This window comes from Lathamus discolor, chromosome 3 (assembly GCF_037157495.1).
Source record: "Lathamus discolor isolate bLatDis1 chromosome 3, bLatDis1.hap1, whole genome shotgun sequence".
Lineage (NCBI taxonomy): Eukaryota > Metazoa > Chordata > Aves > Psittaciformes > Psittacidae > Lathamus > Lathamus discolor.
In genome coordinates, this window is record NC_088886.1 from 112,158,301 (window position 1) to 112,182,703 (window position 24,403).

Here is a 24,403-nt window from a genome sequence, read left to right on the forward strand (position 1 = left end):
GGCCTGATGACACCCAGAACAGCTGCAGCTAACCCAAAACTTCTACCGGCTTCCTGGTTAATCAAGCTCCTCACAAGTAAGACCTGACCATCCCGCAAGTACAAACTTAGCCGAGCAGCTGAGGCTTATTGTCACATAGAGGCTAAGAAGCACCTAGACTTCAAAAATGACGAGAGTTATGAAAGTAACATCTTCAAGAGAGAAACATGGGATAGTGTAAGAATCCGCCTTGCTCAGGGACAAATAGTGTCAGGGTCTTTGCAGTTTAATTTGAACTTTCTTTCCCATATAGCACAAGACTTTCTGAAAATGGATAGAGCTGAATTCAGGCTGGAAACTGAGCGTGATTCAACCAATGTCAGCACTGCTCTGCAAGGAACAGCCAAACCCAGAAGGTGTGAGTACATTTCGGGCATCTCTCATAGATCTGGAAGCTGCTGTCAATGTCAAATATTTCCAAAACGTGGAGCAGAAAGCAGACATACACTAGGAAAGAATGAGCTGAACCATCCTCTGCTTGTACTCTCCACACGCAAACTCCTTCAATACTACACAACACAATACAAAGATGGATAAGAAAATAATACTGGTACGTCCCTTAATACTCCTGATTCATTCTGTACAACAGTCATAAGATTTCATTGTAACTGCTTCCCTGCCTTTTGGCAAAATTAATAAAAAAATGTATTCAACAGCTCTGCCACTCACTGGCCTGAAACAGCGGTCTCACTTTTCCTGCCACCAGTGCGACCACATGAAGCTCCTTCCCTCCCCTGGTCTCCATTCCCTGTCAGTAACAATGGTTCTGTATTTTTTCCCCCTGTTGAATTCAGCTTTATTCAATTCCATCTCAACCTCCTTGTTTGTTGTACCTTCTTGGTGGCTTCCAAATAGCCCCATGTCTCTGTTTTCAGAAATGATCTGTACAACATGATCTCAACCCTGTACTGAAAAGCGAGCACTGAGCTACATTTGTAATGTGCAGAGCCAAGTCCCCTGCAAAGAGGAACAGCCCAAGCACAAGAGTCAGTGATTTCAGGTGAAGGAACTGGAAAAGAACAATTTTCAAGAGACAGCTTAACAAAACAAACCATCCTCCATTTGAGCCCAGCCAGAACAAGACTAGCCTGTAAAAACATTTTCAAATGAAAAGTCATTTTCAAAAAGAATTCTTGACAAGATTCATATCAACTGTGGTTTTCCAGCTCAGTCAGGCCCTGAGAACCAAATTCTGTTCTCATTTACATCAGAGCAAAGCTTAAAGCTTGATGAAATATTTGATGTTCAACCTAATGTAAATGAGAGCAGAATTTGGTCCAAAATATCCTGTTTTCCCTACTGACTTTATTACAGGGTAAGTGTAAGGCAGGAGTTCAGGTTTCTTTTGAAGTTATTTTATGGCAAGGAGATAAGAGTGGCACAGATCTAGTTCGACGAGTCTAATCTGTCCTAAATACTCACACAGTGCCTGATGAAAGACCACAGAAAAGTTATGCAGCCCTGCAACGCATAGTTACAGAAACCACACAAATATTATTGAGCTTACAGAAACTTAAATTGGAAGTATACTGCTAGAAATCTAACCCTGAATGCTTTATATGTCAGCAACTCAGATTCTCAATATACCAGCTGAATGAGTTATAAACATGAAAACTTGAAACCATTACTGAAAACTTGCCCAGGAAGAACATGGAAAACAACAGCACAGAACAAGAAACAAACAGCATAATTAGATACAAAGAACAGCTAAATGCAGAATTGAGAAAAGTGAAATCCCCTTCTTGCACACTCGCTTCACCCGCAGCATCCAACAGTTCTCCTGTAGCAAACAACTTGATCAAGCACAAACAGGAATGGAGTAAGTAAATAACGGCAGATAAACTGAATGTTTTACACAGGAATTTTTGAATGTCAGCAGGAGAAAAGAGACATGACAGAGCAAAAAATAGACTAAAGATGTCATGAAGGCAGGAAAGTAAATGGGACTGTATACATCCTTCCCTGTGATATGTGAAGGGCCTATTTAATGAGGTTTATAGACCATCCCAAGCAGTGGTGTTTTGCACAGTTTATCAGTAATCCCTCACATCATCCTCCCTAATGAGTCATATTTCTTCTATAGTATATTGCCAGAAGAATTTAAGACTGGAATAACAACATTGTACCTTGCATATTTACAGCACTTCCCTATTTAAAGCACTTCTCTCATATTACCCAATTGCTCCTCTTAATAACCTCATCTGCATTTGCTTCCGTGATTCCTTCATTTCAGAAAGGTGCAAAGACAAAGATACTGGCAGCTTGCCCAAGGCTACAGATGAATAAACTAAAAAACCGAACTACAAGTTCCAGTTCTGTGCTGCACTACAGGACTGAAGACCTTTCCCCAGCTGGAAGCTGAATGTCTTATTTCCATGTTCTGACCATCCCTCCCACTGGTGTATCCCAGAAGAAAAGCTTTGTCCATGGTCACACAACAAACACTTCCAGCTCAACTTCCACTTCACAGCTGGGGAAGGCTCCCCAGCAGCTGTGCCATTCCCATTTATTTCTCTCCTTCAGTAGCTCTGCATACACAACACAGCTAGGACAGGTCTAGTCTTGCAAAGCTGAGGTTTCTACAAGAGGCCTGCACTGGAGATTACTTCAGACCTTTTGCTCTGGCTCTGTATAATGATGAGCACCTCAGAAACACAGCTAATTGTCTACGACATGCAATTATTTACGGGGAATGTAAATCAGAGTTCGGTATCTCCCAAACAGAAATAATTCCCCAAACAAAAAAAGCAAAAAAAAATAACAACTTGGCTTGTTGATCATCTGCATTAACCCACTTAAAGGAACAGCTGCATTAAGGAAAAACATGCTACATGTTCATACATGTAGCCAGCCAGGACCCATCAAGTCTTAATTTTTGAGCTGGAAAGTCTAGATCCATTTTTTTCTTTGATAATATATCCAACACATATAATCAATATCCAAAAGAAACTATAACAGCAGCTTTCTAGGGCTTGATTCCCCCACTAGTGCTTCTGAACCTTCATACAATTTTCTCAAATCCCACCAACTACTGTATGCAAACATGTGATACACTTGAACATATACACCTATGAATGACACCTTTTTGTCCCACTTGAGCCAACTGGAATACCTGTATTGATTTCAGCAGTCTGTGTTCCATCACGGAGACTTGATTTTGTAGTTTATTCACCAATAAAATTCCTACCGACAGTAAAACCAGGAGGTTTGGGTTGCAAGAGCTTGTGTAAACACCTCTGAAAATGGGAGACCTTATACACCATTCCTGGTTGTTTCAGAGACAGAAGAACTGGAGTAAAACTCTCAAGACCTCCATCAGTTTTTCACTTCAGGAACACAGCTTGACTGACCAAAATGTAAAGGGAGCAATTCACAGTTTGGATTCATCTTGTTGGGATTATGGCTCTTACACCCAAACATAAACAAAATGATGGCACTGACACCATTGTCTACTTCTTCGCAAATCAAAGTGACTTAAGGAAAATCTACAGTATTGGAAAATCCTTACTCTAGGAAATCTAGCTGAATGAGAAAACCATAGCCAATAGTAAGAGGACTATCAACACACACGCCAAATTCTAATAGAGCAGAATAAAGTACCTCCTTAAAGTTATCGAACGCAGATAAAATTATTTCATGTCCTCCTCTGACGAGGCAAACAGCTGCTAGAAGTTCTAAGACAAGGGCCTTTGTCCTGTGAAGAAACAAAACAGTAACCGTCAATGACCACCACATGCTGAACCACCTTCTTTCTACCTGCTGGAAACAGATGTGGAGACATAGGGAGACGTGATTTACATCCTGTGTATTTTTAAATCTCCAAAAACTAATAAACCTGCAAGATGCATCATCCAGGGCATTTTGACTCTCCCAGGATCATGCAGCTTTGCCCCAGTTTAATGCTACTAAAAACATGCAAAACTTTAAATCACAAACTGCATTTGTGGAAATTCAAGCAAATCAAAGGCAGTTGCATAACTCTGGTAAAGGCAGACAACATCAGCCTTTGATAGCTTGTTCTCCCGGAGAGTTCGCCTGCAAAAACCCAAAGAGAAGGCAGTTTTACACAAGCCAGGATCACCACACATCAGCCATTAGTCTTCACGGCAACACAGCCCATTTAACTAAGCCCAGTTTTTAATGAATGTGCTTATAATTCAAATCTGTATTTCTCCTGATACAAATCTGAATTATTTTCTACAATTCATATTATTGATAGCCATTAAAAAAAAAAAAAAAAAAAAGACATGTTTCACTGCAGTAAATATAGGATGCCTTAGCATGTCTTTCCCCTCTTGAATGAGAAATCTGGGCAACTCATTGACTGCAGCATTAATAATGAGGGAAGACAACATAGGCATATTAATGAGGGAAGACAACAGAGTACTGAGAGAAAAGCATGCAGCAGACTCAGTGTAATCCTAATATAAACCATCCCCAGTATTTTCTTACAGGGTTCATGTAAGGCAAAAGCACCAACCGGACTTTATGGCCAGATGAGCTTTGAGCAGGTAGTAAAATCATGCAGACACATTAAATTAGTCTCATGCTAAAGCATTTATTCAAACCAGATGTTACAGAAAAAGAAATACCTTTTGGCTCTCAAAGTGTCAAGGTTATCTTTGGAAACCAGATAAAATGTTCATTTTCCTAGGAAATTTTAAATGTATAGTTTTCAATTCTTACTCATCCTTTTTTTTTTTCCTGACACAAGAAGAAAACCCAAGCTCTTTCAGATAGCATCAAGGAGCTCTTACTACAAATCCTATCCCCTCCAACAGCAGGCTAGGAGCCGTGTTTGTGGAGAGAGGGGAGGGTAATCTCTGTGGGCAGTGCACTCTGGGGATGCCCAGGTCTCTGGTGCTGCCCAGAGCACTCACCCACCAGCTGCCCACACATCTGGGATGGAGACAGGGAGTGGACAGGTACAGTTGTATCTGTGGCATCCATATGGGCACAACCAGAGAAGAGGGAGTCCCTATAGTCATCATTCACCTGGCCTGCCAAATCCTGCAGCACTCAGCTAGCAGCATTAATGGTCTGGGAATGGGATCACCTCTGCAGCATCTCTCAGAGCTGCTGCGTCCCTTTTTGCATATCCCAACCAACCCTAAGCAATCAAACCTCAGGTTTCTTCAAGAATTATGATGGGGCTAAAACAAAAAAGAAATCAGTTTGGAACAGCACTAACATTAAGTTTTGTCTTCAGCCAGATTTGAAAGCAATTTTTCTTTTATAAACAGATATTTACATAACCCACTTCTTTGAAAAATGACAACTCAGGCTCTCTTGAGCACATGATTTCGAGGAACAGGACACCAAAAATGATAAAAACAATAAATTTCCTATACCCTTCCCATTTATCCTGTGCCTAGGCTCCTAGGCTTGCTGACTTAGGGCTAAATGAAAGAAAGGAAGGAAGTACCTACTTCCATCAGGACAAAATTTCAAGCAGTGAAAGGGAGGCAGACAACCAGTGCAAAGGATATATGGATACACACACATATATAGTGCTCTTTAGTTTTGTTTCATCTTCTAGTTTTACCTTTCCTTGCAAACATCAGTATGTCAGATTTGGTTTCATTAGACATGCAAGAGGTTCTCGGCTCCAGGCTTTGCTGGAAGTGGCTGCCAGGGTCACAGGTGTGTGGGGGAAAAGAGGGGACACAGCTTTGCAGCCATCATTTCTCCTCCACAATTACATCATCACTGCTGTGGCTGAACAGCAACCCAACACAGAACAAGAATGAAGCTTCCTCAAAAAAAATTTCAAACCTAAGGAACTTTTAGACAAAACTCTGTAAAGATTTTCCTACTCTTCAGGAAAATCCCATGATAAGCTGCTCATTATCAGCAGGGTCTTCTCTGCACTGCAATAATGCTGGAGTGCTTAAGCACCAAACTTTCACCTGAGTCACAGAACCATAAAAAGGTTTGGATTGGAAGGGACCTTAAAGATCATCCAGTTCCAAACCCTCTGCCACGGGCAGGGACACCTTCCACTAAACCAGGTTGCTCAAAGCCCTGTCCAACCTGGCCTTGAACGCTTCCAGCAATGGGGCAGTGACAGCTGCATCCTGTGCCAGTGTCTCATCTTCTCTCTGTCATTTTAAAGCCATTCTTTCTTGCCCTCTCCCTACAGGCCCTTGTTACAAGCCCCTCTCCAGCTTTCTCGCTGACTCCTTTAGGCACTGGAAGCTGCTATAAGGTCTCCCTGGAGCCTTCCCTTCTCCAGGCTGAATAAGTTCAGCTCTCTCAGACTGTCAAACTAGACAGCAACTGCTCATCTATTTGCACAATTACACAGATTTAAGCCAATTCAGAATGAAGTCTGATTTTTGCTATGGGTTTATTCATAAACATACCCCTGCAAAACCCTTTCAGGTACTCTTCACTTGCCTACTTCTTAAACTCTCTAAAAGCAAGTGCAGCCTACCTGGGATTCTTGTTGTTCAAACTTAGTGCAATTTCATTAACGGCATGTGGATGCGACATAACCATATTGAATCCATACTGAAAAGAGAAGGGGAAAATATTATTTCAGTTTTGAGACTGAAATTACTACTTTTAAAATCCAACAAATTACATATCTCCGACCAGATCAGTTTATCACAACACTGTAAGCCAAACAAAATGTTGTAGAGTTTACTAAGTCAGCCAGAACATTTCCATATACCACCATGCCTAACAACTGCTCTGCCAATGTCAAAAGTACTTGGTTTAGCCATATCAGCCAACTAAAAGGGGTCCCAGAGCTGCTCCTACACCACTACCAGCCCCTCTGCTTCTTCTTTCCTCCTCTCCAACTCTTTTTAAATTCTAACCGCAAGCTATATCATTTACTCTCTAAAGAGGATTTTGCAGTTCAGCAGCCAAAATCTCTTCTTTTCCAGGACACATGCTGCCATACAGCAACTGCATCATGCAGTTTTTGCACAAGTACTGCTGGCTCTGCTCTTTAAAAAGTGAAAAAAGAATTCCTTTGGAAAATACTGTATCGGTTATTAGCACAAGACCATTGTTGGCATCCTTCCCATCAGAGGTAAGATAACCTGTAAACCCCACGGAGCTGGTATCCCCAAGGGCAGAGTTCACATACATGGCAGTGTTACAAATACCTTGTATGACTGTACAATTCATAATAAAGGTGTTCACCACCGGCTTTCTTTGAAGCACATACTTTTAGCTACTACTGTTTTAGCAAAAAATCCCAAGTCTCTGAAGCTACCTGGGCATGCCATATGATCACAGAATCCCTCTAAAGTGAAAAAAAAAACTCATGAAAATAAGATTAGCTTTGGTCTGTTTTATTCTTTGACCTGCAGTTACTGCAATTGCCTTGCCATAAAAATGTAACAAAAGTAAAAGCTTGGATCCTTCATCAGTGTATAGCTCTTCTGAAAAATTTACGCACTTCCTAAGTGTTAGTACTAAATGCTGAGACAAACTAACTTCAGTTGTGTAGCTGCATGTCTAATCAGTTAGTGCAAACTGCGCCCATCACTGCAAACAGGAACTGGCCCAGCATGCACATGCTCTTGTCTATATGTATCTTCACACCTGTACTAAATCATCTGCATGGGTACACAAAGACTGTGCTATACTGCATCCCAGCCACACTGCCTAAGAATGAGTAGGAATTTAAACCTTTGCATTAGTTTTTCTTCAACAATCAGCCACTAATCTTTTCCTCCCCCCTCCCAACAATAAAACAGTTACGTGATCCAAAAGAATAAAAAGGGAAATACCTGGTAATTCATTATGGCCCGTAAACACATGATGCAGACATGAACATCATCTTTTTTACTCACTAATCTGGAATTTTTTAGCGTTCTTCGGCTTGGCAAGGTGTTATACCTGCAAACAAAACCAGCTCTCATCAATCACAAGACTATTTTTAAGGTGGTAAGGATAAAGGAATATGAAAATGCAGACATCTTTAAGTTTTGCAGAGCAGACAACCATTGGACAATACACATGCAAATAAACCACAAAAAAGGTCGTGTGCTGTTTACACTGGCAGTGTAGGGAGCTCTGGACTCACAAGTCCACGACAGGCTGCTAGCCACCCAGCCCCAGGCCAGCACAGACCACGAGCTGCCAGTCCCAGCCCTTCTGCCCAGAGCTGCCCATGCTACCAGCCACAGCGTGACTTGTCTGGAGCCAGGTACCTCCATCTCTCACAGCATGCAACAGGGAAAAAATTATCCACTCACAAGGAGAGGTATTCCAGATTTTTTCCCATGCAGTTTACTTTGCATGAGCAATGGCACAGGCTTTTAATGGAACTGAACATTTGTAGGCATCAGCAAATGTATTAATTCCTGCTGCATTTCATTTAAGAATGGTGCCTCTCTTCCATTCTGCAGCTGAGTTTCCTGAAAGCCCTCCAAATTATTTGCGGAAAATACAGCCCTTAGGAACTTTCCTCAGAACAGAGGCATTAATTATTTTAATGGCAACTCCTAACTAGTAAATCAACCTTGAATTCAATTAAATAAGTATAAAGAATAAACACAAAGGGAAATCTTTAAATCTCTTGTTTCTATAGCATAGTAAATGAAAACCACATTTCAGCTCTTCTTCAGATACTGCTTATTTTCTTTAAGAAAAAACATGTTTCATGAGCTGAGCACAGGAAATTGGAGACAAGAAGACAGACTGCCATATGAAATACGTGTCCGTTCTTATGTATGTGAAACCGAATAAGCAATGAGAAAATAATGATTATGGTCAAAACCTCTTTTGACAGTAACGCTGTAACTGCTGCAACGGCTGAGGATGTTCATGGTGCCGCTGGCAAGCCCCCAGGACCAGCACAAGCCCCATCCAAGCTGCACGGATCTGCAGTGCCACCACAGCTGTGCTAGGGACATGGAGGATGTCTGCAAAGCTGTGCAGGCTGCCCTAAGCAGCCCCAGTCAGCAGCATCATAGGTAATGCTGACAGCAAAGGCAAAGGGTGGTGTCTGGGCTTGGAAAAACACATTATTGATCCCACTCCCCCCATTTACAGTGTAAAAACAGCCCAGAGAGAAGGTGCAGACAGGTTCTCAATTAGTCACATGGTTGCAGAATACAGAGTTTTCTCCTAATTTAGACCAATGCAGGTGAGAGACCAGAAGGGCATTGGCTCGCCAGCTAACAAAACCTCTAGGCAGGCACCGTGAGCCTTTTGCATTTCCAGTTATCATACTCGGGCTGAAAACGGAGGAAGAAAGTATAAAATTTGCTGAAAGAAAGAAAGAAAAACAATGAGATGCATGTGCAGTGATGTGCAAATTCTGACATTTCTTACGCAAAGAGCAACTCCACTGGGGAAGGAAAGAGAAATTCACACACAAAGCTTGACCGCTGAATTAAATACAACCTCCAGTAAAAACAAGGCTTCTTCAGACAACTGCAGCATTGCCTCACGCTCACCAACACCACCTTTGGAGCCTGAAGAACGTACAAGGGAAGGCTTCACTTCTGTTTCATTTGGGAAAACAACTTCATTGGGGAAAGCTGACGGGTTACAGCACCCTTAGCTCTCACCACAGCCCCTAACCAGGAGTTAAATGTATCAGTGCTGATACCCAGCAATGACTCAAAGTACAACTGCAAACACAGAAAGAGAAAGGACGAGAAGTGAGGTAGAGAAAAAGAGAGCTTCCAGGGGCCTTCCAGACCCAGCCTCTTCCATCCGAGAACTATCCCAACACTCCAAGAAAGTATGAGTGTCACGGAAGAAGTCAGTGGGGAATGATCTGTAATTATGTGGCATCACACATAATTATCAGGTGACAGGATCAAAAGCAAACCTGGCAACTTTCAAGGCACTCCTCCACACAGTGCTCTTGGAGAGCAGCTCAGTGCGACCACTGAAGAGCCCAGAACCTGGCACAGGCTCCAGAAGCACACCAATACACAGAGGAAAAAAGTTCCATCAAGAACTATTAAACACAAGATGCAATCCTTAGATCAGGCTGCTTAAATCTCCAGAATGCTGGAAGCATACCTGCAGGAGCATGAACCAGGAGAAACATCTCTTGGTATCTGCCTCGCTAGTACTAAGCAAGTGCTCTAAGCATCTTCTGCACTAAGCATCTGCTCCTCAGCAATACGACAGAGGGGTGTTAGATACAGCTTTGTCATCACACCTCACTGTTTTCCTCTTTCCTCTCCATATTTTAAGTGCATCTGGGCAGCTACCCTGTTTATTGCTGATGCTGCTGTGCAGTTACTTGTCTAATCTGTGCTACTCATCTTGTTTAAAAGAGGTGTAACTTTTAAAATCCGTGATTAACATTATATTAATAACAGTAATTAATAATAATATACAACATTAATGATTAATAATAATACATGAACAATAACAGACTTGTTTTATTCTGACTCACTAGCTCATTCTCTGACACAAAGAACATACTTGCAAATTTTCTAACTTTAAACACACAAACCAAACCAAATGAGGTAGCTCACAGGAGGGTCTGGGCACACAGTGTGCTGGGCAGTGATCACAGCTCAGCAGCACCTTTGCCGTGTCTGCCTTCCTGGCTGCAGGAGCCCTCCCTATTCTGCAGCTCCAGCACAGGACAAAAGCAGAACACACAGCAAACTCAGAAGCATGGTGCCAAACCATCCTGCCCACGGACAGCCAGTGACGCTCGGGCTTCAGCAATTATCTCCCTTTGCTTTCATTTTCCAGGAGTGCCAAGATGAAAGAAACCCCAAAATTCAAAGCAGAATTCAGCCAAACTACTTTCTTCCCCCCCCCCCCCCCATATATATGAATGCATAAATCAGCTCAGGGCACTCCAGACGGATTTCAGGTTTGCAGGAAACATGACCTAGTTTTGCCTGAGAACAGTGAGTGGTTAATGCATGGGAGCTGTGTTTCAGGAACCAGACCCGAGGAGGAATGCAGGCTGTGCCTTGGAGGCCCAGGACAGGACAAGGTTGTTCCCTGCACTGCAGGGCCATCGCAGCTGGGCCCAAGCCACCATGAGCTCTTTGGATGGGTGCTGCACTGTACCTCACACCTCGGCTCCAGGGCACTTTGTCCAGCTGCTCCTGGTGGGAATGTGACAGGTCAAGGAGCTCCAGCCAGGCTGTGCTGCCTGTGTCCCATGGACAGGCTGAGTGCCCACACACAGACCCTGTAACTGGGGACTCATCTGTTCCCCAAATCTCCCTGATCAAGACAAAAGAGGAGTACTGCAGCCTTTAACTGGGAGACCTATGCTGAGTCTGAACTGCGAAGCATGGAAGCACCGCCAGTGTTGTCTGGAGAATGTGTAACTAGCATATTTCCATACATTCATTTCACTAAATATGAAAAACACTCCAATAATAAGATTTAAAGGTAATTTCTAGTCATACAGAGATCGTTCCTAAAATTATTTATCTCACTTTTAAAGTACTAAAGGCCGCATACATTATTTTCCTTCAAATTGTAAATAAACAGCATTAGATCGTTATCATGCCACTGATAGAAGAGAAAAAAAATCTTCCTCAGGGCCTGGTGTATCGACTCCTTCAATTTCAGAATGCTTTTAACCATCTGACAAAGTTTTATCAACTGTAAAAAATGGGAGAAAGTCTTCTTAAACTAATAAAAAATGAACATAAAGCCAGAATTTGGCATTTCCAGCTGCTTGGGGAGTGAGGAGAAACAGAATCAGGGAGCAAGGATATTATGCAATGCAGCAGGACCCTGAAGCACACTGAGTTTGGGCTCCCTGGGCACTCAGCTTGATGACTCAGTTTGGGATCTAGCCACCTGGATGGAATCTTCTCAGGCTGCGAGAGGGAGATGCTCCCCTCCACAGTGCTCACTACCTTTCTAGGCACCTTATCAAAAGCCCCGCACTGCTGAGCAATGCAGGCACCAAAAGGAAGGGCTGAGGTGAAAACAATATTCACCTCTTTTGAAGAGGTGGAAAAGACTGACAAGGTCTGCAAACACCCTGTACAGCAGTACCTGACTGCAGGAAAACTGCTGTTTTGAAGCCTGGATATGTTCACTTGGAGGAGTCTTATGACCAGCCATATAGGCAGAGTCAGAAGCAGCTGTTGTGCTCTCCTCCCAAAACTAAGACAACCTTCACCGCTGGTGCTCTGCTCCAGCCTCAAGCTGCACTCATGCTCCCTCTGCAGCAGTCCTCCTGCCCTCCCCACCACCCTGTACACCCCTAATCGGCAGTGTGCTACTCAGTGATACCATCAGTGATATTCAGAGCCCACACCCTCTGGCTTGCAGAGATTCCACCTGTGTTAGTTTACGATTAGGGTGAGAAATGAGTATGGAATACACAATTGAGAGCTGCAGTGCAGAGAAAATACCTCTGGCACAGATGGGATTCTGCCCTAGATTTAGATCGCTTCCCTTCAACAGATGCAAATTTCTTCACACAGACATGAATGCCAAGAAATAATAAGGATTTTTTTTTTTTTTTTTTTACAGAAACTCTTCTACAACGACTGCACACTGGAACTAAGGCTCAAGATGCTTTGCCTGCATTAGCAGCAACTGCAATGACCCCTAATGTTATTTGTTTCCTTCCTAAAGGCAAGGCAGACTGGCAGTAGCTCTAACACCTCCCTTTACGCGACATGAGCCAAACCAGGGTAGATGATCTTCTTTTGCTTTTATTTCATTTCTTGTTACTAAACATTAGGCTGATCTGAGCATAGGGATGAGTTGTTGGTTTTGATTTCCTGTCTGCTGCAGGTCAAAGATTATGTCACCAAGAGTATATTTGTCCTGATAATTAAACTCAGATGGTTCCTCTTTTATTTCCTCTGCCCCTCCTTTAAAGAAGAACTATAAAACCTTACTTCTGAAAACAGCAGAAACAGAAAACCTGACCACGTGCAAGCTCCTGCAGTGTGTAATGCTTTCCTTCTGCCATCCACCAGCGGTGGGTATGGGATGTCACACATAGAGAGAGCTGCTCCACAGCTTCATGCCTTTGCTGCTGGAAGCTGAGGGGGAGTACACAGGATTCAGCATCTCCACAGCTGGGACACTGCACCCGGGTGGGAAAACCAACAACTGTTAAAATCAAGGCTAAATCTGTGATGAAACATTATAGTTTAAGGTTCTTTTTCTCTCCCAGCTCTAACAGAAGTACATTTCTGTTCAAGAATAATTCATTTATCATTTTTATTCTATTTGTTAACAATTTAGTTAACGCAGTGCTTCTAAAGGCACTGCTGTGATGTCTCTGGAGACCAGGCTGGGCTTTTACCCACCAGCCTCCTACAGAAAGGTGAAAAGGACCATTCAGCCCAGGCAGCCTGAAATTAATTTTGCTAAACTACTCCTACCTCCATATCCCACTTACTTTGTTAACATGATCAGTCAGAACTGGTGAAAACATGCAGCGTGTCCCAGACTCACACAGAACTTTGTATAACCAAGACCTAAAAAGCACAACATGCAAGGGCATCTTCTGGTGCAAAACAGCTCACACTGACACTGAAGGCCCACAAATGAATAATCAAAACACCTACACAACAAACTGGGATACTCATAGTAAGTAAAAGCCCTTTCCACCATGGTAAGTGAGCACAAATCTCAATACAAACTCCTGCCATCTCCACCAACGACAACAGGAGGACTAACATACTTAAAATGAGGAGATGTGCCCAGGACAACAGTGCAGACTTCTAATGCACTGCATTAATAATGAATAGAAATTATAAATGGTTATTCCCATCATTTTTGTCTCATTATCTGCTAAAGGCTATCATGCCCTCATTTGCCTATACCAGCTCCCTCAGAGTAGGAGCAAGAGGAGTAGAGAACAGAGATCCAGGGTGGACCAGCAGCTCACCCAACACTTTGTGGGCAGGGACTGCTGATTTTCATCAGGGCTTAGTGGGGTTTGGATTGCCTTTCTGTAGTTTTTTTGTTGTTTGGAAGTGGTGGTGTTTGTATTATGAATGTACTTCTGACAGCAGAAAGGGACTTTGGATGGGGAAGGTCTTGGTGCTTCCTACTAATTTGGGATTTGTCTCATTTCATAGAGCAAGTTACAAGCTGGGTCTGCTGGCCATGGGGACCCTGAACTTGCAACCTTCTGCAGGGAATGATGCCCAGAGAGGGAAAGACCATGAGCCTGTGTTCAGTGGACCCAGAAGATTTAAAACCAGTGAGGAACAATCAACTCCTTCATTTCTGCAAGGGAAGAGAGAGCAGATAGCTGTGCTGCCCAAAAATGCCTCCTTTCTGCCACTTCAAACAGGGCAGGAAACCTGGGTTGGTCCCACACATGTAAAGAGAATAAATGACTCCAAGCCTGCTGGTTTTGTCTTCATCTAACAGAATCTGGGAAAACTATTAATCCTTAAATCTGAGGACATATCTGCTACTTAGAAAAGGTGAGAAAAGAAATGGAAACAGCCAGGTTCAGTCTTCCTCCTCCCACGCTACACAGCCAATGTGTGTCTACAGATGCCAACGCACACCCAGGTGGCGCTTAGCTCTGCTGTGCCATGTTCATTCCATGTAACCTCCTGCAAGGGAACAAGCGTGTTTCTTCACTTCCACAAACACACAGAGGTGGGGATTCTCCCCCTGTTCAACCAAAACAGTCACCTACAAACATCCCATAACAAAACCAAGCAGGCTGCATGAAAACAGGTACACGCTGCATTGGAGTTACCCTCAGCTGCCAGGGACACTGCTGTCTGCCTAGTGCCTGTCTAAGGTCTGTGAAAATCCTGGTCTTCAGACAGAGGAAACAGAAGAACTACAAGACCAACAACTGGCTGCTCAAAAATCTACTCTGTTAAATTAGCAAGTATCTGACACAAAGCACAATGACAAAGTCAGCTGATCCCTGAGCAGCGAATGTGTTAATGGCAAAATCCAAATTAAATGTGTTAATGGCAAAGTCCAAATTTGTAGCATACAAAGTCAGTGTCAAATTTGAGTCCAGTTGTTGACTGCTTTCAAAGCCCATTTATAGGTTAAGATACGTTTGCCTAGATCACCCTCATTATGGACTTCACAGATTCTGAAGAAAGAAAATTAATTTCTCAGTTCAATCCATACAAAAAATGAAGTATTTGCCTCGGAAGAAAGGGAATTTCTAATGGGTTGGGGCATTACAAAGTCTGCATTAATATTTATCTGACAGGAGAGTATAACTCTCATATGAAAGTAATACTCCTTCTCCCCCCCCAAAAAAAGCAGCAATAAAACCCCCAAAGGTTCATCCCTGCTTTTATTCTTCTGCCCTCATTTTGGTGGTTTCTTCCCAAATCCCTGTCCCTCCTCTTAAAAAAAAAACCCTCAGTTGCCAAGGAAACCCAGTGAGCAGGGAATTGGCAGGGTTTAGCACTACTAAAAAAGACCTACTGGAAGCTAGTGAAAGTCACAATTAGAAATGGATAGTCTAAGCCACGCAAACGAAGAGAAAGCCTCCATGCCCACGTCACCGCTGGGGGAGTTCACACCACAGCAAGCTTGCCCGCAACTGCTCACTACAATGGAGCCAAACTGTTTGAAAGCGTGCATGGGGTATAACCTTGCCAGCACTTCCTAGTGTTGCTTTGTGCTTACCTCCTGTTCGTTTTGTATAATTAAATCTCAGGGTTCTGAGGACTACAGCAGGTTTACTACTATTGAACCCTGAGGACAGGCAGGAGAGCTGGTGCAAATGACGCTGCCATACAGACACCAAAAATGAAAAAACATTGTGTTAAAGCTGACAAGTTAAATAGTGTCTCCCCAAATCTTCTTGCTATTTTAATAAAAAGGAATCCAGGCCAAATCTGTTCTCATTTTTCATACTGGTATGGCATTGCAGGGATGAGTCCAACTCCTAAATTTTAAATTACCCTGTTAAGATTATCAGCCTCCTCCTTCTTCATCCAAGAGGGAGGACCATTTCTTCTTTTCTCTCTATTTGAATGGGTTTCAACGCAAAGATAGAAGAGGAGCTTCCACACAGAAGAACCTATGGCTTGAGTCTCTGTGTGCCCAAAAATGCTAATTCCATGTAAATGTTGGACAGTTTTTACCTGCTGTCCAGGTAAAAAGATGGCTCTGCAGACAGGAGGCAGCAGTTTGCTGAAAAACACTGTATTAAGTTACATTTCTGTGTCTGTCTGGATATGAGTGAAGTCTCTATTTGTAATAAAAAAGAAGAAATAAAATGGACAATGACTAAGGGCTCTATGTCTCAGGTATGAAAGTAATAATATTATCTGCAACATGATAAAGGAAACTTTACTTTTTTTCAAAGTAAAACACATTATGTTTTCTTTTAGAAAATCCCACTCTACAGAAGCAAACTACACTTTGAAGTTATAATGTGATAACCGCACGTTTTGGAACTGAAAACTCCCCCTGATGCTCAGGTGGTTGTTTTACCAAGACGTACTATTACCAGATTATAAGGCATGGGGAGCAGTGCTGGCCACATGGGTCCCATGCCCTGCACAGCCCATGTTGTGGGTAACCTTGCACCTGGGACTTACGAGGTTTTCCAGCTCGAAGCCTCATCAGCAGAGCACAAAGTGAAGCTGCTCCAGAGGCAGTTGGTTGAAAAGCAGCTCTGGCAGCATTTGAACTGAAGTTGTTCAGGGAGAGAAACCAATCTGATGGTATGTGAAAGGCGGATGAGAGCAGTGGAAGGAAGGATGTGAGAGAAAGAGAATCGGAGAAGAACATTTGAAAGAGGGAGGGGAATGAAGTGTGAAAGGAAGGAGACATTGACATGGAAAAAAAAGAAGGTAAGGAATCAAGGGGGATGTGAAAAAGGAAAAAGGATGGAAGGAAACGAAGAGAAAAAAATGTAAGAGACATTTAACATATACCTGACATGCATTTCTAGTGCAACTAATCACAAGCACGCCTCCCAAAGAGAGCAGAATCAGACATTCTCCTGCAAGACTCTACCATTTCTCTGTTACAGTAATTAAAGACCAAAGAAAACCAAAATTACTAAGAACAACTTTACAATATTAAAAAAAAAATAATAATCAACTGGTCAAATGATTTTGCTGCACCCACAGACTGTATTTCTTTACCAGAACTGTCTCCTTCTCTCCACTGCCTGATGTTTGTGAACAACATCTTCCAGGTATCACATCCATGACCACTCAGGCCGCAGATGGAAGACACCCAACATCAACTAAAGAGCTAATGTTACCATTGACTGACAAAACAAAACTGAACCTCTTGTCCAAGATGCAGGAAAAAGGTCCTCTCTCTGGCTCCATCTTTTTTGGACTCTTCTATGCTCACAGTACTACGTAATAAAACTCCGTAAAAGTCAAAAAGCATTCAGCACTCTGAGCTGTGCCCCTAGGTAACAGCACTGCTAGTTTAAAGGTGGCATTCAGTATGTTTTATAATAATAAAGCATCAAAGGAATATAACAGAGTTGACTGTCATTCAGTCCTTTTCCACAAACTGGGTTAAAAAATCCCCAACAGCATTTGGAAAGAGAGGCTTCACAGTAAAGCCCAGGGTGGTGTGAGAATTAACAGCAGGTTTGAAGAAAAAAAAAAATCTTGTTCATAGCAGCATGGAAGGAATGTGCTGCTAGAAGAGACCTTTTTGGATGAGACATCAGACCAGAGCACCAGACTGGCTGAGACCATGGAAATCTTGAGATACATTTTGGAGAAGAGGAACTGCTTCCTCTGTGCAAGCCACATTGTACCTGATGGAAATGTAAAGTACATCTTTAGATCATTCTGCCATTGGAAAGGGAGGCAGAGTTATTCTTGTCTCTTCCTCAACTGCCATGTAATGCTGCCCTGTGCTACTAGCTTAGCACTTCTTTCCACCTCAAAACCATCACTACAGTGACATGTTTCCAGCATAACGTCAAGCCTATACTGTGAAAAGAGGGAAGATGAAAAATACTCTAATTGTAAAACCATACTAACTTTTCTCACTCTGGCTCTCATTATTTGCAGATTACCCACTGTCTGATTAAAAGCCCTACCGTAAAGTCGAGTGTCTGCCAGAACGGGAAATGCTGTTGCCAACTGGTGAGGGTAAATTACTGCCTCTGTGCAGGTCCTCAATAGATCGGCTCCAAGGTTTGGACTTGTCCATTGAGTTTTCCACATTGTTCTCCAAACTTTCAAAGTCAAACCTGAAAGGAAATAGAAATTCCATCTCCGGGTTAGACAGAAAAGATGCACATAGTATTTTCTTTCCTGTTCAACATCTGCATATTTCAGTAGAACCAGAAACAAAGAATTGTTTAGCTTGGAAAAGACCTTCTAGATCATCAAGTCCATCTGTTAGCCCACCAAGTCTACCACTAAACTATGTCCTTAAGTGCCACACCTACATGTCTTTTAAATATGGGTAGGTACCAAAAGATAGCAGAAAGAAAGGAAGAAAGCAATGCAGGCTAACTTCCATTTGGCTGCAATTTCAATGTGAGCGTCAAATGCATACTGCAGCAAATTTGGACCTTGACAAAGGGAGCAGCTAACCACATGAGCATCCAATTTCAGAGGGATCAAACAGCTACGTATTATTCTACTTCAATGCAAAATAAATACAACATCAACTGCTTTGCTGATGAACAGGCTCTGCCTTGAAGAGTGGGATGCTTAAAGCTGTCTCCATTTTATTTCAATAAATCAATACGTTGTGCAAGTACTAATTCATTTTCCTCCATCAACATGTGACCCAGCATTCACACAGCCTTGTTGGCCCTCATGTATCTCCCAGCATATGTAATATATTATCATAATCATTACAGATTTTCTTTGATTTCTGACTCGTTGCCCATTGTACTGCTATTTCAAGCAAAAATTGCTTGTTTCCTTTACAGCTTTTGAGGTTATTACTCATGTTTACCATGTTAGAGAGAGGAAAAACGCAGCAAGCTAACTTGCATACATTCGTATAATTTTAGAAAGAAAGCCTTTATACAAACACTTCTTTTTTGCTATGCACAGTTTTTTCCAGTGTTAGCAATATTTTAAAACATGTAATTTTCCTCCATTAACTTTACTGCAACCCCACTAAAAATCTCTCTTCTGTGCAACAATATACATACATCTTGATGGCATCTTTTCTAAAAATAAGATATCAACTCTACTCAGCTTGAGTTCCTAACTACAACAATATCTTTAACCTACTGCTTCTTTTCACACTTTCAGACAAAATGTACTGCTGCAATATCCTGAATGAAAGCCTGTGGATATACAAAAAAAGAACCTCAGCTGAACATCTATTTCCAATCATATGATATAACGACTAATGAAAGCTGACTTTTTTCCCCCTGATTTCTTTTAAGAGTGTGTTTAATGATTTATTACCTAAATGACTAAATCTGACTCTCAACTACCCAGACATCAAAACTGAAAAAGCTGTCTTGAAATTCCTTGAAATTGCTGTCCTGCAACACATCTACTGCACAGGATGCCTACTGCTTTGCTTGCCAGAAGCCTTGTGAGAAGTGGTTTGTGTGTGGATGTTACTTTCATGGCAGGCAGTATTATAATGCCTTGGAGTCGGGCACTAATTACAAACTAATTCTTGCCTGCTTCCACACATCTGTTGGAATTTTTTTTTCTCTGTACCCCTAAGACAGTCAGAGGCCAAAGCTCAGTATGGTCTTAGAAATAATCTCAAGGCTTAATTTTTTTTTTCTCTGCAAAATGTTATCACAGAATTGTAGAATCAACTAGGTTGGGAAAGACCTTTAAGATCATCAAATCCGACTGCTACCCCAGGACTGCCCATGGTGCAATAGGTTTGCATAGGACCCCTATAAGGCAATAGGTTTGCACTATTAGCATTTTCCCTGCTCTAATGTACGTACATAGTATTGTACCAAGCTACTAGCAGGAGAGCTCTGCTGCAGAGACAGCTGCGCCTCTGCCCTGGCGTATCCTTCCCTTGTTCTGTATAGATGGCAGGGTTCTTGCTCTGCCTTGCAAGCCCAGAGAGTACGAGGCAAGTCCTACTTACGTGACTGCATACTGTGCAAATGACAAGTACTCCACCAGAACATCCAGGCCTTTGTTTTCTTCATTCAGGAACTCCCTGACCCATCTGTTAGAAAAATCAGACATCAGAGCATTTAGTGGTCTTTGTGAAGTTACTGGAATTCTTGTCAGATCGACTAGAGACAGAACCATTGCAGGAAAGGCAGCACTTCTGAGTAGACCTTTGCCTTCTCAATCAGGAGAACAGGGCTTTTTAAAAATGCTCTTTATTATTTAGAGGACTTTACAAATGTACCGAAACAAGCTTTTTTTGCAGCACTATGATGGGAGAAATGCCACAAAATAAAAAAAATAAGAAAAAACATAACCCCCCTCCTATGCATACTCTGCATTGCTCACAAACTAGGCATTTGCTCTTCCAAGTACTGAGCTCCGGAACTGGTAAGTGCCTTTCCCATCACAGCGGTGGTGCTGGAAGAGGCCCTGGGTGCTCTAAGGAGTTCAGCTGCTGCCCACCTTCACTCCAAACCCAGCCTCACCTCCAGCACACACTGCTGTGCAAACCACGAGGCAGTGACTACAGCCACCGTCTAATGCATGAGTCGCAGGGACCCGGCTTATTTTTCATCACATCCTTATCTCTAGCAGTCTTTGAAAGCATACAAACAGCACACCAGCAAAAGAGTAATCTGACATCCTGGATGTACATTTAACAGTAACTTTGCCTTTTGCTGTTTTTGTTTGGTTTTTTTTAAGGTATTAACCTCTTGGTGTAAATATTGGCTACTAAGAGTTATGCAAAATAATCTGCAATTTGGAAAAGTCTGTTACCTTCCAAAGCTTTCAAAACCTCAAAAACATGATGTAAAGTTTGAACCAGTCCTGAACCAGCTTCTGGTCCCGAGACCCAGAGGTAAGACCAGTGGAAATGCAGATGGGAACGACATGTTTGATAAAGAACTAAGTCTCTGGTGATTCTTTTAGTTTTGCTATTTGAGAGGAAGCTATTTGTGGAAGTAAAACCCTGGTAACATTACTCACAGTCAGGCTTCATGAACTGCATCATGTAAAAGCTGTAAAACAGCATGGGGGTGTTTTTTATACAGGTACTTGTAGCTGCAGTACTATTATTCTTCTAGACACGCAATGCCCACTCTTGCTCTGACTGACTTAGGAAGAGCAGAAGTTAACTGCAATCATTTTGCAGCCTTCACAAGAGATGTGGATGAACCTTATCATGAAAGAATTAGAGTTGAGTTATTCTCCTGAGATGTCCAGTTATCCCTTAACTGAGCCATTCAGGCTTTAATAATCAATCAAGTGGTATCACTGCTTCACATGCAAAGAGGTATTTCCTCAAAGACATCCATCAATAGATGTAAAAATAAATTCAAAAATTCTTAAACCAGATGTCATCAAAAATTCTTACCCAATGTGATTTGTTCTTAAAGAAATTTCCAGTTCTCGGAGTACCTGAGTAGACTCTTGGACTCGTCTTCTGAATTTCTGTAATTGAGCAAGCAGGCAAAAAAAACCCATTTAGATTCATGTGATGCTATTAAAAATATCAACACCTCATGAAGCAAAGACTGAATAAATAAAATATTAAGGTAGAGTGAGAACCCCTTTAAATCCCAAAGAATGCAACAGCAACAGTCTGGCAGTCAACAAAAACATGCACCAAAAAATATAACTTCTGTTCCATTGCACATTTTTGAGTTTCTAGTATTAAAACAACTAAAAGCCTGTAGATAAATAGACAAGTCTTTATAATACAAGCTTATTATTATATATTATATATATTAACTATTTTATATATATAGATACTAAACCAGTATTTAGATATTGGTTTACTACTGAACTCTCCATTGAGAACTACAGTGTTTGGGCTTCATTCTGAGTCTGGTGCTTTAATCTTGCTCTCGTGACTTTACACTCACACCAAAAAACCTGCCTTCCTTTCTGTAAAATTACCAGATCTGTGGGTGTGAGCCAATAATGAAATACACATATGCTGCCATCTGCATGCTTTAATAATCTGTGCACACTAAATTGTATTTGCAAAAACAGATGCTGGGGAAAGGCCATAAAATGGCAGAAGTAAGACCCTGCAGTAGAAAGGAGATGAGGCTTTGTGTCATCTCCATATGGGAGGAGAAAGGGCAACCTGGCAAAACCTCACTGGGACACAGTGAAAGACCCACTTCACTCCACAGCTCCAGGTAGGCACTGGTCACAGCAGATCTCTAAATACACACTGATTCATCTTGAGTCAGGTCAAGCAGCTCATCTTCATTGTCTGCAAAACCAACTCGCAGTAGGGCTGCAATAGGGCTTTTGGTATGCAGGCAGAGTGAGCCAGCAATGCATTCTCCTCTCCCAGTCAGAAAAAAACTGTCCCCTTCTCTCTTTCCTTCTGGAAAGAGTACTAAAGTACTAAAGTACTAAAACAGCTGGATAAATTATCCTGGAGCAGTTATTCTGGTAAATTCTCATTTGTGAACAAGGTAAATGAGAGCAGAAGTGGATGGGCAATCATATCTTGGAACTGCAGTACTTAATAACCAACCTGGTCATCCTTTATCACACACACAGACTTGATGTGTTTGGAAAGACTTTATAAAAGCCTAGGATGCAAACAATGCTGCTGCAAGTAGGACTGCTCTGAATACAAGGGAAAAAAGGATTTGTTCTCAGTGCAACACGATAAAATCAAGGGTACTACTTGTCAGTTAATAATTCTCTTGAGTTCATTTGCTGAGGTGAATATGATGAAAGGATAGGATTTACTTTGCCTTGCTGACCTATGTGAAAATTATCAGCTGCCTTTTTCACCAGTCTTTTATCACATGCTAGTTAGCACCACTGGCTTTCTTGAGGCAAGACTAAATCCCACCTCAGAAAGCCACTGGCAGACTGAAAAAGAGGTCTCACTGTAAAGTTCTAAGAGACAGAAGGTGCTATTAATTTTTACTTTGAAACAGGTCATTGAGAACAGAAGTACAGTTTCTCTGGACCTCAGTTAATTAGCTCAGAGTACAAAAACACAGTACCTTCTCTCCCAAGACAGTTTACACAATGTAATTGCAAGCAATATAAAACCTTAGCTCTCTAGAAGTAAAGGTAAAATACTGATGTAGCAAGACACAGGCAGGAGGCTGGGGTGAGAGGGCATAGCAGAAATAGGCAGCACGTTTCCACATGCCCCATTTTGGGCCGCCATCCCCCGAGGGAGGCCAGGCTGCTCTTTGCAACCACAGCAGGGAGCAATGAACAGGCTCCATGCTTTACAGGACTCCAGTAGCCACCAAACTGCAATTCCTTTAAAGACGTGTAATTTCAACACTTCCATTTTCCTGTTTCAAAATTCAGCTCAGATGAAAAGCAACTGTTTTCCCAGGAACAGCCACTATGACCCCAATCACAAGCCAAAAGGTACATTTTTCAGCAGCATTTGGAGCCACCTTCACTTGGTCACACTGGTGATCATCAGCCAAAACGCTGACACCACTGCAATTACAGCAATAATCCTGGTAAGATGAGCTCTCCCCACAATATCACGCATCCGTCCAGAAGCCCATTTGTAAATCTTTCCGCCTCGCAGCGCAGGCTGAGGAAAGGCTGCTGGTGATACAGAATAACAAAACAAAAGAGAGGAACTCAATGGAGTTATTTTTAGGCTCCTTCAGTTTTGTCATTTGTCATGGGACTCTTATAGTGGTATTAGGATAAGAAAGGCTTCAATGTGTGCCCATGGAGTAACCACAGAGCAAAGCCAAACACTAAATGAGTTTCAAAAACCCTTCAGGAGAAAACACAAAGACCCCTGTTCACCACTATTTTATTTTTTCTTTAAACTATACTCAGCTACAGGCAAATTTAAGTGTTTCCTACCAAATGGTTTCCTACTCCTTGTCAGAGCCTGCAACAAGAGAAGCACTGTCACAGGACATTACTGCAGCCCTGAAGACAGGAGCTAGTGACGGCACACTGGAGTACAGGGTGCCCAGTGTTTGCCCCTCGCCTGTTGAAGGGATGGAGGTGCACCTCCACCACAGCTGGAGCTGGCCCCAGCCTGGAAGCCCTGTGTCAAGATACGTATTTTACCACAGGGCACCAACCTCAGCTCATTGTGCAGCCACACAAAGCAGCGATTGTAGAGGACAAGGCACAGCCAGTCAATGGCAGGATCTGTTATGCTCGCGCTGCCTTTTTTTGGTTTTGTTTTTTAAAGGCTATTACAACTATCAACACAGGATATGAGCCGATATCCAAAGTGGTTAAATACCAAAGGTTCTGCAATGGCCCTGCAAATGGGATGTAGTTTACTGTCATCCTAGAATCCAGGAGGCTATTACTAAGGCCATCAAAGCAGTGCAGAAATATCAGAACCAGCCACAAATACAAGCAGGTACAGAAACTACACTCAGGGATGTGCAATA

The 24,403-nt window shown here is 42.2% G+C and overlaps 1 protein-coding gene across 5 annotated transcripts in view; it reads right to left on the reverse strand.

Moving 5' to 3' along the window:
• Positions 1-24,403, reverse strand: part of FMNL2 (formin like 2) — a 148,938-nt gene that overhangs the window by 34,635 nt on the left and 89,900 nt on the right. For all 5 annotated transcript variants that reach the window (XM_065671210.1, XM_065671213.1, XM_065671211.1 and 2 more), the window contains exons 4-9: positions 21,391-21,467; positions 19,984-20,067; positions 17,993-18,145; positions 7,788-7,896; positions 6,476-6,552; positions 3,640-3,733 (exon numbers count right to left, since the gene is read on the reverse strand). In XM_065671210.1, the coding sequence (XP_065527282.1) occupies positions 3,640-3,733; positions 6,476-6,552; positions 7,788-7,896; positions 17,993-18,145; positions 19,984-20,067; positions 21,391-21,467 (594 nt within the window). The remainder of the gene's footprint in view (positions 1-3,639; positions 3,734-6,475; positions 6,553-7,787; positions 7,897-17,992; positions 18,146-19,983; positions 20,068-21,390; positions 21,468-24,403) is intronic.